The sequence below is a fragment of the Salarias fasciatus genome, chromosome 20 (genome assembly GCF_902148845.1).
Source record: "Salarias fasciatus chromosome 20, fSalaFa1.1, whole genome shotgun sequence".
Taxonomy (NCBI): domain Eukaryota; kingdom Metazoa; phylum Chordata; class Actinopteri; order Blenniiformes; family Blenniidae; genus Salarias; species Salarias fasciatus.
Window position 1 is genome coordinate 11,848,697 of NC_043764.1, and position 12,827 is coordinate 11,861,523.

The 12,827-nt window shown below is 44.9% G+C and overlaps 1 protein-coding gene across 4 annotated transcripts in view; it reads left to right on the forward strand.

Annotated features, from left to right (window-relative positions):
• Positions 1-12,827, forward strand: part of LOC115407567 (arf-GAP with coiled-coil, ANK repeat and PH domain-containing protein 3) — a 59,319-nt gene that overhangs the window by 29,712 nt on the left and 16,780 nt on the right. For all 4 annotated transcript variants that reach the window (XM_030117955.1, XM_030117957.1, XM_030117956.1 and 1 more), the window contains exons 4-9: positions 594-647; positions 7,936-7,994; positions 8,319-8,502; positions 9,760-9,804; positions 10,605-10,700; positions 11,051-11,125. In XM_030117955.1, the coding sequence (XP_029973815.1) occupies positions 594-647; positions 7,936-7,994; positions 8,319-8,502; positions 9,760-9,804; positions 10,605-10,700; positions 11,051-11,125 (513 nt within the window). The remainder of the gene's footprint in view (positions 1-593; positions 648-7,935; positions 7,995-8,318; positions 8,503-9,759; positions 9,805-10,604; positions 10,701-11,050; positions 11,126-12,827) is intronic.

Genomic DNA, 12,827 nt, shown 5'->3' on the forward strand with positions numbered 1-12,827 from the left:
AGGGTGGATCTGATTGTTCCCGTGTGTGTGTGTGTTGACGGATTAATGGGACTTTCCTGCTCTTCAGGCGTTATCCTGGCAGCTCTGTTTGTGTGTGAATAAACCTGATTACTAACAGATTAGTCAGTGAGGATCAGATGGGTTCTGGAAACTTCATTTCGGCTCCTCGCAGCACCGGCGTCCTGGATTATTTTCACCGCCGTTAACATTCAGTGCTATTACAAGCCTTTCTGGCTTCGGCCGAATGAGTAATTGTGAGTTTCTTATTCAAGTCTTGTTCACATTTGTAGTTTCCATCGTAAAAAAAGAAAAAGAAAAAGAAGTAGTGAATCAGCCTTGTTATTATATCCCAGTTTCCTGTGTAAGGTTTAAGTGCACCTCGGTGATATTAACCAGGCCTGACTCCGTTTAAGAAATGAGGATTTTTTTTTTTTAAGTTTTCTTCAATTTATCCTTCAAATAAGCAACATTCTTTCTGATGATAGCTTTTATTTGCATGTTTTATTCTCCTTATGTAAATCCAGCTGTGGTTTTTAGAGTATCCCTGCATGCACTGCGCAGTTAAAGAAAGTCTCCTGGTGTTTTCTTTGCAGGAATGCCTGGAAAAGTGCGGCGAAAGCCTCCAGGAAATCATAAACTACCACATGGTAAGTCGACCGTGTGCCTCGCGTTCTGTAGATTGAGACGGCGCTGCATTAGGCTGACGTTAACTGGCACTTAGAACCACGCGAGGGTCCCGTCTTCTCTTTTGTACTACTCAGAGGGCCGCATTTGAACTGATTCCAGCTTCTTTCACACATCATTAAACCTGTCAGTTGCTGTGTCGGTGCGACGTCTCAGACTGCATCACTGAGGCTGAAATCTGCTATAAAAAAGACACAGACACCCTGGTTTTAAGGCATTTTTATATAGGAACGTGCCTTGAGTGGCACTGTTTTTCACTAATGGTCTTTTAATATGAAACAAGGAAAATAGATGTTAAGTTTTACTTTATATGATTCTTTGAAATCCCTTATAAAAACAAATCCAGGGTTGCTGGGTTTTTGCCTTTTCTTGTCGGTAATAAAACCTGTGTTAGGCTCATTTAAGTGTTTAGTTTTCTGTTTTAATAATCAAATAATTCTTAATGAGTTGATAATCGCTGGATTTTTCCCCAGATAGTCTGCATACCTTCTGAATAACTCCACTTCTGTCTACTGTTTTAATAATTCACCAGCTGTACATAAGAAAGTGATTACATATAGATTGGAAGGCATTTTAAATGGTTACTGAAATACACTTGGTTATTAATTCACTGCATGTTCAAACACCAGCAACCAGCAGATCACATATTTCTCTCCTGCTCGGCCAGATGAGAAAAAAAAATGCATATTTACAGCTTAGAAATGAATAAGATACAGCTTCTTTCATTGCTTCTGAATGGAAAACTATGTAATAAATATTAACCAGAACTGAACTTGATGGTCTTAATCAAATGAAGATGCCAACATGATTGTTAAATAAGAATGAATGTCATGGTGTGGAATATTTTGCTGAGTTTTGTACAGCAGCTCAAGTATCTGTTTTAATGCCTTCGGTTCGAGACAAATACATCAGATTAGACGGATTAAAACAAGACTTCATCGGCAGAACTGAAGGGGGGGGTCTGGATACTTCCTCCTTGACAAAATGTTATACCACCAAATTTACTCTGTTGTGTATACATTCCTTTTTTCATAATAGAATCCAAATGTACTTTGCAAACTCATGGCTCGTCTGGTCGTCCTGCGATGCGCCGTTTGTCTGATCAGGTTCTTCTTTTGTGTGACTGATCATTTAAAGCACATTGAGACGGCTCAAGTGGTGAAATGTGGTGTATAAGTAAAGCTCCCTGGAAGTTAACGTGTCACTTATAGAAATGAAATGACGCACGTGCAGTTTTGAAAAAGTATCACTGAAAAGGATCAGTGAAAGTCTGTCAGGTCGGAGTGGAGGTAACTGATTTCATATTTTTAAAATCATGTTAAGGCTTAACAGACTAAAATGAAAGGTCTTGGGCAGCGTTTACGATGATATGTTGGTGGACGGTTGTTATTAGTTGTTTTGATGAACTAACATGGAACACAGTGACCACATCCTTAGGACAAGTGCAGATTTCTAAACTGCAAATCTGATGGATTATTCTCACAAATAGATTCATTGTGTACCTAAAAATACATCTGAATGAATTATATTGTCTTTTTTTTTTTTTTGTCTTTACTGATTTTACCACCCCCCAAAAAAACAGTTGTGATCACTTCCTTATAATAAATCAGGCATTTTGTGTTGAATTACTCCAACTAGGTCATTATCGGGCCTTTTTACTGTTGATTAAAAGTGTCGTTCTCCTTATTTACCAGCCCTGTTTACTCTACTTTCTTCACCCACATCTGTCCTTTGACATTAAGCACAACTTGTGTTTTACTGCTGTGTCGTTTCCCCCCCGCCTCCGAGGCTCCTGCCCCCCACCCTCCCCCCCTCCCCCCCCCCTCCATCCCCATCCTGCCCCTCCGAGGCTCTTTGAAGTCCATTAGCTCCAACTCAGGAGCTCGATAGTGCTGTAAATTGCCGTGTGTGTGTGTGTGTGTGTGTGTGTGTGTGTGTTTGTGTGTGGGGATCACATTCCTTTGGCCGCGGCCCCAACAAAGTTGCGTCGTCACCTCCTCCTCCTCCTCCTCCTCCTCCTCCTCCTCCTCCTCCTCCTCCTCCTCCTCCTCCTCCCCCTCCTCCTCCTCCTCCCGGTCTACAGACTGAGAAGGAGGTCAGTTTATAAATGGAGGGGTTAATGGCTCAGGTCGAGCGGCCAGGCAGGCGTGGCTCTGGCCTCTGGACAGTTGTAACCCTGAGTAACCTTGACACATGCCGGGGGCTGTTTTGCATATGGGCGGCCATGTTTACACTATAGACGGCCATATATACGTCGCTGTGTGGGTTCAGCACTGACAGAACAATAAACAGGGTCCCGCTCAATTTAAAAAAGCTCTTGGATTTGTATTTCATGGCGTTTGTTGGTGTTGGAGGCCTCTAAACTCAAAGTGTGATTGTTCAAACGGTGGTTTACAGGCGCTGTTCGTCTTTTTATCTTTTCCTTCGATCACCGTGATGAAACTCCTTCATTACTCTCAGATTCTAAAGGGACGTGAAACTAAGGTGTAAAATTAGAAATAATATGGCGTGACATGAGCCTGGATCCAAACTTCTGTTCTTAGATGCTTTCAGTTTTGCAACTCGAACTTCTTCAATGGAAAAAAGATTAAGAAGAACAGTGGAAGAACCAGTTGATCTTCTGCCAGAGGGAAGGAATTTGTCCTCATCCTCACATCCAGCGAGTGTGAGGGAGCCGATTTTCCATTTCTCACACTCTCAGCAGGGGGTTGATAAAACAATAACAGTCATTTTCCAGGCTGGAGTGTGAAATGTTAGTCGACTTTTTGTTTAGCCGGCTCTTTTGTGAGCGGATTCCTAATTTGCCCGGCTGTGGGATCGCGTTCGGTTTTCTTGCTGCTTTCACTTCCTGTCGGGTCGTATCGGCGGACGGCCGTGTGAGCTTCCGTCGGTCCGTCAGCGCTTCCCGACAGACCGCCCGTTTTGTCGGCTTCACTGTGTCACACGTCGCGGACCACAAGAGAGCGCGGTCTGGCCCGGGCCCAGCTGGCCCCGTTCACTGTAAGCTCAGCTGGGCTTCCAGCCTCCTGATCCCCCCCCCCTCCTCGCTCCCCGCAGTCCATTAGAGCCGAGAAACCGACTGGGCGTCGATACGACTTCCTCTCAGAGGTTTTTTTTTTTTCTTCCTTTCTTTCTTTGTTTCAGTCATGCAAAAAGCACAACAGAGAAGTGGCTTCTCACAGCAGCCTGACTCAAGGCGATGGAAAAAAAAAAAAAAAAAAAAAGCAAAACAAAAACAATGTGTAGTAGCATTTTTCTTTTCTTTTCTTCGGTCACGTCTCTCATGTTGGTATTTTAATCAGGAACGACGCCGTGTGCATTTGGCCGTGCAGCCGAGGGACTCCGGCTACCGCTGCGCAGATGAATAAGAAATGATGATGGTTATATCTGCCACTTGTGAAGGACGTCCCCGTGTGTGTGTGTGTGTGCGCGTGTGTGTGTGCGCATGCAGCTGCCGCTGTGCTCTCCCCTCGCCGCAGACACTCAGGAATATTAAATGGCAGCGTACGAACGGGGAGCGCTGAGTGCCAGCCGGCCCTGTCGCGGGCCACGCTCCGATGCCTTCAGAACCCAGGAAAGAAAACACAAACAGGCTCGTGTGTCTGAACATCACACGCCGGCGAGCAGACGCCGGGATCTGAGTAGAATAGTGGAAGGTTTTCTTGGCCTTTGCTTGATTCCATTTCCTGATAGTTTGGCTCCAGTCCGATGCTCCACAACAGATCAGACTGTGTGAGTCTCAAAGCGGGCCAAGTATAGCATTTTTTTCTCTCTTTTTTTTTTTAGACTTCAGCTTCCATCCTACAATCCTTTCTAAAGATTTCACAATTCGTTGTTGTTTTTTTTCTTCCCTCATACAGGCAAAATCAGGCCAGTATTTTTCTTTCTTTCTTTTTTTAAATTATTTTTTTTTATCAGTTTCTGTTTAATTCAAGCATGAAACTCAATTTGAATACTCGATAAATTATTGACTGGTGTTTGACTCTCCCGGCATACATTAGAAATGAAGGGAGACTGACGCAAACATGCAGAGGGCGTCGTATATGAGAGCCGTCGAGTCTTAATGCATCGGAAAACAGCGGCGGGTCCTATATGAAGGGCCGCTGGGATTCGCAGAAAGGAGACGGGCAGAGAACATGTCGAAGTCATAAATAAATTTCATTCTCAGATGCGCTCTCTATATGATATCCTAGATTTAAATGTTTTTGATGTAAAATCGGTACGCCTCTGGAGTGGACTGTACATACCGAACGAGCGGATTCCCCTGTGGGATGCTGGCGTCTCCTGGTTATATTTGGAAACAGGAAAACAAAGCGAGACGCGGTGGGAAGGCGCTTTCTGCCCGCGAATAAAACCCTGATCGCGCCTCGCTGCATTCTTCATTCGTGAAGTAAAAATACACCCAGACGTGTGTGCTCTCCTTAAAAGATAGAGCCTAGGATACTCACACACACACACACAGATGTCAGACTCATGGCCTCACATTTTTCGCCACTGCAGCACCAATCATCAAGTTTGGTTTTGTGTGTTTTTTTTTTTGTTTTTTTTAACCATACTCACATTTCTCTGATTTGACAAACCGACTTAAGTGGAGCGCTGACTCATGTGCAGTAAAGAATAAACACTTGTCTTCTTTCGTTGCGTCACTCCGTCTCAACATGCTGGTGAAACCAGGGCGGAATTAGCGAACCGATGGCCAGCACAGTGGCTCTTTGTGGTCGTGTCTGCAGACGCCTCATTCCTGGGCTCTGATATCAGGCCGCTGAAGATGTGACAGATATTCTCGTCTTACGTACAGCACGTTTGACAGCGTTTTGTTTTCCATTCAAGCGCATTCCTGCGCTAATCTTGATCGGAGGAGTAGTGAGTAGTTTGTAGTCCCAAGCAAAGCTGCACCTTGTTCATTGTGCTGCTCTGAGTAATGTGGATAAAAACCACTCAGGTCTGGATCGATATGGATCTCGATACTTGATACACACATAAAAACATCTGGAAACATCTTCCTCCTGGCGGACGAGGATAAAATCCTTTATTTCACAAACAGGTGAGCCTCGCCGCTTTAGTGTGTCCCATTAAAATTTAAATATCCTGAGCTGACCCCTGGTGTGTCGGCCCGGCTGCCTCTCGCTGTTGCAGAATCAGCCTGCTGGCATCTCGTCCTGGCGATTGTACGGTGTCAACTTGCCACAAAGCAGCTCAGGAATGCAAACGCCTGAGTGCAGCCGCCCCCAGATCCAGGAAGTCTCCCCTCAGCCGTGCACAGACATCACTGAGGGACGCAGGTCCGGAAGAAAACTTCTTCAAACAGGCTGCGGTTTCCCCCTCGGTCCCGTCTGCACACTGCTCAGCCCAACCTGCCGCCGCAGCCCGATTTAGTTCAGTCACGGCGTGTTTGCAGGAGCGAGCCTGTCAGTTACTACTTGCACTTTTTATTTTTTTTTAGCACTTGTAAAACTTCATGCAGGAAAACAAACTGGCCACATGTTTGCAATCCAGAGCCGGACGGGGTCGCCTCGGAGCGTGACGCTTTACGAGAGGCGGGCGGGGAAGGTCGCCTCACCTGGCGGCGCTGCTGGAGGGGGTTCCGCTACACGGCCTGCGATGTGTTTCTCAAGATGCTCTGTTGTTTCAATCTCATGCTTATTTGGGCCCCAGCGGGTTTATGGAGCGGTAAAACGCAGCCTTAACCCACAGTCCAAACAAACACGTCTTTCGTAGAAGTGTTGGAAATCCGGTAAAACTGACCACTTCCATTTGAGCACACATTTTAGATTAACACTTCGCCAAATGACACTCATCGCCATTATTTTTAATGGTTCCCTATGTACTCCTCTTTCTGGGACAACAATAGGGAAGTGTCTTACTCATCATCATCGCCTGTAATCCCTCTGTTAAAACACCCTAAGCCTTGTTTTATAAGGCCCGGCGAACTCAAATCTTCTAATCCACACACACACACTCACATATCCAATTATTCAGGCAGGATGAGGGCGGAAACCCCGTAACCAGCCTGCATGCTCACTTGCGGCGATAACACATGGGCTTGGACAGTTTGACGGGTTTGGTTGGATGCAGACTCTGCAGTGTCACATCGTACCAAAAGCCTCCTCCTCTCCTCCCTCGTTCTACCCCCCACTTTCCTTCCTCCCTCTCTGCCCGAGTGACCTATTTAACAGCAGCAGCAGCGGCGGCGGCGGCGGCGCAGACGTTCTGCTCAGAGGAGGGATCTTCGATGTAAAACACTCCACTGAAGGCAGCGTGATATTTGGTTAGAGCCGGAGTCAGAGCAGCATCCCTCCTCCATTCATCCCCCTCACGCTTTAAAGCCTCATTTGCATCTTCTGCTTATCTCGTGCAAAAGGGGCAAAAAGCGCTCTGTTGCCCTCTGTTGGCGACTCGGAGGCTGGAAGTGGTTGATGAGGTTCAAACATTCCTGAAAGTCTTTCTAAAACGGAAGCAGAACAAACCAACTGAATGAAATTGTTCCTGACAAGACTTTTATTCTTCATCGTGCTGTCGAGTGGAGTGGAGGGTGGAGAAGAGGTTAAAGGTCAAACTGTAACAACAGACCCGGTTGCTCTTTTCTTATTCTAATAATTATCTTCGCCTCTATTGCTCTCATCATTTTCCTCTTCTCCATTTGGCACTGAGTTACTGAAAGGCACAGCAAAATTTAAGTTTTCATGGTTAAAACTTTTTTACTCCTACTTGAACATTCCTAAATTTACAGTACAAAAATGTAGGAAAAAACCCAAATCCACAGCATGTCTTTATTTTACGAGTGATCTGGAAGCTTGCCAGCCTTTCTTTCAGGATCCTGCAGCAGTCACCTGTTTGGTTTTCACTGACGCTATAGATCTTCAACATTAGACAAAGAAACAGTTGTTCTATTGTAAAACTGCATTTAATGCCCTGTTTAGTCTGCGGGCCACATGTTTGACACTCCTGATTTACATAAGTACATACGCTCCATGTGACGGAGAGTGAACAGCGATGCCACATCAGCAGCTGTGTCATTTAAAATGCACTAAATGCATTAATACATTGTAATGCATTAACAATACAAATGTTTAATGAGTGCATATCTCTCCTGTGATGGCACTACTTTCCTCTTAATGTAATACAGTACGACCCAGTATTTTACTTTCATTAATAAATTTGCCTTTTGTTCCATTGAAGAGCTCACGAGCTTTGATTCAGTTGTTTTCCTGATTAAGCAGTTCCTTGTTTTGCCTTCTTTCTGTGTTCCAGATACTGTTTGATCAAGCCCAGCGGTCCGTGAAGCAGCAGTTGCACAACTTTGTGAAAGAGTGAGTAAAACCGCTGCTCGGTTTGGGAGTCCCTGCAGAACTTTAGCGCCATGAAATATTCAGCACAGGTAGAGAAAGAAAGGAAAAGTACGCAACCCCTAAAAAGCAAACATACCCTTGTAACCCCCGAAAACCTTTTTTGCCGTGTTTAATTATTAACCAAAGTACAACCTTTTGCACCCCGAATGTGTTGTTAGGGACGGTTGTGAGCAGTGCAGCTGAAGTGGGCCGCCGCCGCCGCGACGCCGCTTCCAGTATCTGAGGCTTTTTTTTTGTCGAATTAAAAGTGAAATATCTTCAGCTCGGTTCTCGTCTCTTCGTCAGGGATGTCCGGAAGTTTAAGGAGACCAAGAAGCACTTTGACAGGGTACGTGAAGACATGGAGATCGCACAGGTGAAGAACGCGCAGGCGCCCAGGAACAAGCCTCACGAGGTGGAGGAGGCGACCGGCGCGCTCAGCATCACCCGCAAGTGCTTCCGGCATCTGGCTCTGGACTACGTGCTGCAGGTCAGAGCTTCATTTACAGCAGTGGTTTCAAAAGCACCGGTTTTATGAGTAACATGCAATTAAAGTACTAAACCATATTGTAGAACTCGATTTGGATGCATATGTAGAGTTTTACTTTGAAGTTGGCGTGAAGCTGTGACAGATGATTGAACTGAGAAAAGTTTTCAGTTATGTAAAATCTTGGTTGAGAATTCTGGAAACCAAAATTGAAAGATCTCATAAAACATAGAAGATAAATAATGTATCATTAATGCTAGCTACATAATGATATATGTGCTGTGAAAAATTGGAATATTGAAAAAACCGGGGCCACATAAAGAGCCTTGAGGTACACCTAAAGCAGTGGTTTCAACTCTTTTTCCCAGAATTCCTGTTGGAAACATTGTGGACTCCCCCTCCCAGTCTCTGAATCATAACAGTGATGTTTCTGTTTGTACTAAATCAACAGCGTTCCTCTAATTTCCACGGTGAAGTAACCGTCTGAGTTCAACAGAGGTCTCAAGACGATTAAATCCTGGATGAACTTAACGTCGGATTTTACGTTTCTGTGGTTAATTAACTTAAGTGAAACCTTAAAATAAGTGTTGGGACTTTTGTTGCACAATCAGTTGGTTCTGAGTAAACAGCCGCCTTCCCACAAGAAAGACGTGACGTGTTTCCATCATGATGGGGAAACAGGCTTGTCGTACCACATTAGCCCGCAGCCTCGATCCTTCCTGTTGGCGTCACACATTCTCCGCTCCCGTCAGGAACAACATGGGTTCATTTTGCCCACAAGTCGTTGCCTCATGCTCTGGGACGCCCGCGGCAGCCGGAGGGAGACGGATTCGGAGCGATCGCCGTGATGGCCGTGTCCTCTTTCCGTTATTCAGCTCGTCTGCTGGCAGCCTCGTCCCGACGCTCTCAGACATCGCTTCCCCTTTTATGTCGTAATTGAAAGTGTCCGGAGGCAGAAAAGGTCAAAGCCGATGTGCTAAATGTGCATGTGACCTCTTAAATGTACCACAAAATACCATTTGGGTCTGGCTCAGTTGGGTTGAACAATGCAAAAGCTCAGAGAAAGATTGTTTGTTGTTCATCAGCTTCAATGCGATGAGACACTTCTGGGTTTGACAGAGGCTGCCTGCTCCGCACTGCCCACTAGAGGGAGCTCTCTCCGCAGCCCCCGCATTATCTGACAAACGCTGTTATGGTGATTTCTGTGCCTTTCAGGATTTAAATGATATTTTACACTCTTCTCTCTCCATTTTTCTGCAGATTAATGTCCTCCAGGCAAAGAAGAAGTTTGAGATCCTCGATGCTGTAAGACGGCACACATACATCAACACAAAGTGCTCTCTAGTAACAGCATGCACCAGTAAAAACTAACATAATATGAGTAATTTGGTCAAACTGTCGCCATAAAAGTTGCAAATAATTCAAAAAATAATTCTTTTATTATTCTGAATTCAGTGTTATTACGGAGACATCTCACTTTTATATTTCAATCAGATACAGAGGTAAGCAACAGCAATTCCACATGAGGAAGCAGAGGTGACAGTGAAAAGAAAACAACTCTGCAGATAGACTGTGAGGTGAAGATTCTTGCTGCATTGATTTTCGTTGGGGGATAGACTTGAAACAGAACAACAAACAACCTGTAGAGCTGATTGGATTTAAAGGAACAGATCATAAACTTTCCACAGCCAGAGATCCTGCAGGAAAATACAGAGGAGAGGACAGAGAGGAGGCTTGCATTGGTCACGTATCAATGTACAGAGAGAGAAGAGACGCTGTGTGGTGAAGATGGTTTTACAGCAGCTGAAATAAAAAAATAGGACTAGATGACCTGAGCTCATCTGAATAGTTCAGGCTTTGTTTTAAACTTGATGCTCCTGATATAATTCAGACCCGTAAAGTATTTTTACTGCTGTCAAATGTTATATTTTTGAAGTATGTCAGAGTTAGTAACAATTCTTACACACTGTCAGTAATGAAGGGATAACTGTCATTTTCATGTAAAATGTTGTCCCTGATATTGTGTGATAACAGATGTATTGCAACATAAAGAACATTGTGAGAACAGAGGTTGAGGTTATTGTTTGTGTCTTGGCTTCATGCAGATGCTGTCCTTCATGCACGCCCAGTACTCGCTGTTCCAGCAGGGCTACAACCTGCTGGACGAGATCGATCCGTACATGAAGAAACTGGCTGCTGAGGTGAGCGAAGCGTCGTTCGATTCCTCCTCACTCAGACCATTTACAGTTATGTAATTTGTCTCTCCAGTTCCTCTTTGACTTTTTTTTTTCCATCAGGATCTATTTTCCCCTCGCAGAAAAGCCGCTCTTTGTTGCAGATGTTGTTGTGGCTGTGCAGAGCTCAATCAATGCCTTGATTACTCAACACTGACCCGGGCATGTGATTGGAGGATGGGTTTATGCGTTACAGTCAGCCGCTGTGAATCACTGCAGCGCCGCAGTGTTTTCCCCTCCGCCGTCCGCTTCGCCGTCGTTCTCGCCGCAACATGAACGCCGGACGCTCCTTTGACGTGAAGCAACTTATTTTTCAGCTGGATCAGCTGGTGATCGATTCGGCCATGGAGAAGAGGGAGATGGAGCACAAGCACGCAACCATTCAGCAGAGGGTGAGTCAAACTCTGGTGGACACTTTCAGTGGACGTCTGATCAAACTGAATTTCCAACAGGGTTTTCACATGATCTGTGCCTTGCTCGGGTGTGTCGCGCAGTGCAGGGTGCGAAGCCTCTACCGTCCCTCTGCGCCGTGTCGCGGCTGCAGAGGGATCAGACCCCGGCAGCTGGGAAGTGTTTGATTAATCTCCCTGACGGAGTCCAGGCGTCGGTTAAGATGTTAAATCAGGTGGAATTAAGTCTTTCAGGAGATTAGAATCCCGCCGTTGTCTGCTGCACAGGTCGGCCCTCGTTCGCGCAGGAGTTCTCTTAAGTCCAGTGAAATGCTGACGCTGAGGTTTCTGGGAAGTTTTTTAGCTGACTGAGGGCGGCGTTGAGCTCTGAGGCTGTTTCTTGGACCAGAGCGAAATCTTCCTCCGATAAACTGACTAAACTTTGTCCAGATGATAACTGTCTCCAGCTGACCTCCTGACCTTTTTAGTTTAACATCTTTTTGTTTCTGTGTTGTCATTTGTCAAGATTTTTCACCTGTGGTCAACTTTAAACTTGTTGCTGTGTATTTGTGGACCTTTTTCTTTTTCTTTTTGCATCTTTTTATGGTCGGTTTGGGTCTCATTGCAGTTTTTGTGGCTCTTTGCAGTTAATTTTTCTTTGGTAATACTGTGCTTTTTGCAATAATTTATTGTCCACTAGAAGTATTTTCTTCACATCCTAAGTTGTTTTATAGTTCTTGATGTTTTTGTCTATTCTTCTGATTATTTTGCATCTTCATTTTTTTTTTTTTGTTTGTTTGTTTGTTTGTTTCTTTCTTTCTTTCTCTGTTTTTTCTTATCCATGAGTTTGGGGGGGGTAAATGATTTGTTGTTTAATTTAAAATTTTGTTTGGTTGAAGTGGGTTTACAGTTTTTTTTATAATGTTTATCAGATTTATGCAGGGAATTATTTTGCAGATTTTCCACATGCATACAACAAAGACTGATCAATAAATTGACGGATGAACGCTCGATCAGAAAAATCAGCTTTTCTGCCTCTTTGCTGTGACTTTGAGGATATTTAGTCTCTTTATGTGAATCATTTCATGTGTCTACTTCTGGTCACTTTGTCCCTTTTACATTTAGCATCTCTTTTGGTGGTCTAGTGTCACTTTAAAGCCCTCTGGCCGTTTTGTCCAGTAATCCATCCATAACTGATGTTCAGATTTGAACCTATCCACCTTTATGGCCAGCTGGACCTCCACTTCGCTCCGCTTTGGTTTTACAGCCATCCTTTATAAAGATCCTTTTTTTACTTCAAGTAATATAAACCATAAATGCAGGATGCACTCCCCGCCTCTTAATAATTCAGAAAGCCTTATTTTGGCGGCTCCTCTGAACCTCAGGATCAGCGGCCATCTGTCAGACGGCCCCGGTCAGCCCCGTGGCCTCCGGGCGCTGCAGTCTGCGTTCGGACCCGCGGGGATGGGCTGGGTCGCATGCGGGCGCCAGTTATTGATCTGCTTTTACCAGGCCTGTTAGGCGCCGAGCTTCACCGAATAGGCACTCGGCGGTAAACAAACAAGGTCGCCAGCTCGCACGAGCGAAAACCCCCGCGTTGCCACAGCCGTAGGAATGAACGGGTGGGTTTGCTCAAGTGTGATGGAAAGCCAGAAAGGAGGATAATCAGGAGGTGCACTGAACCTGAAAGATTATCTTATTATCC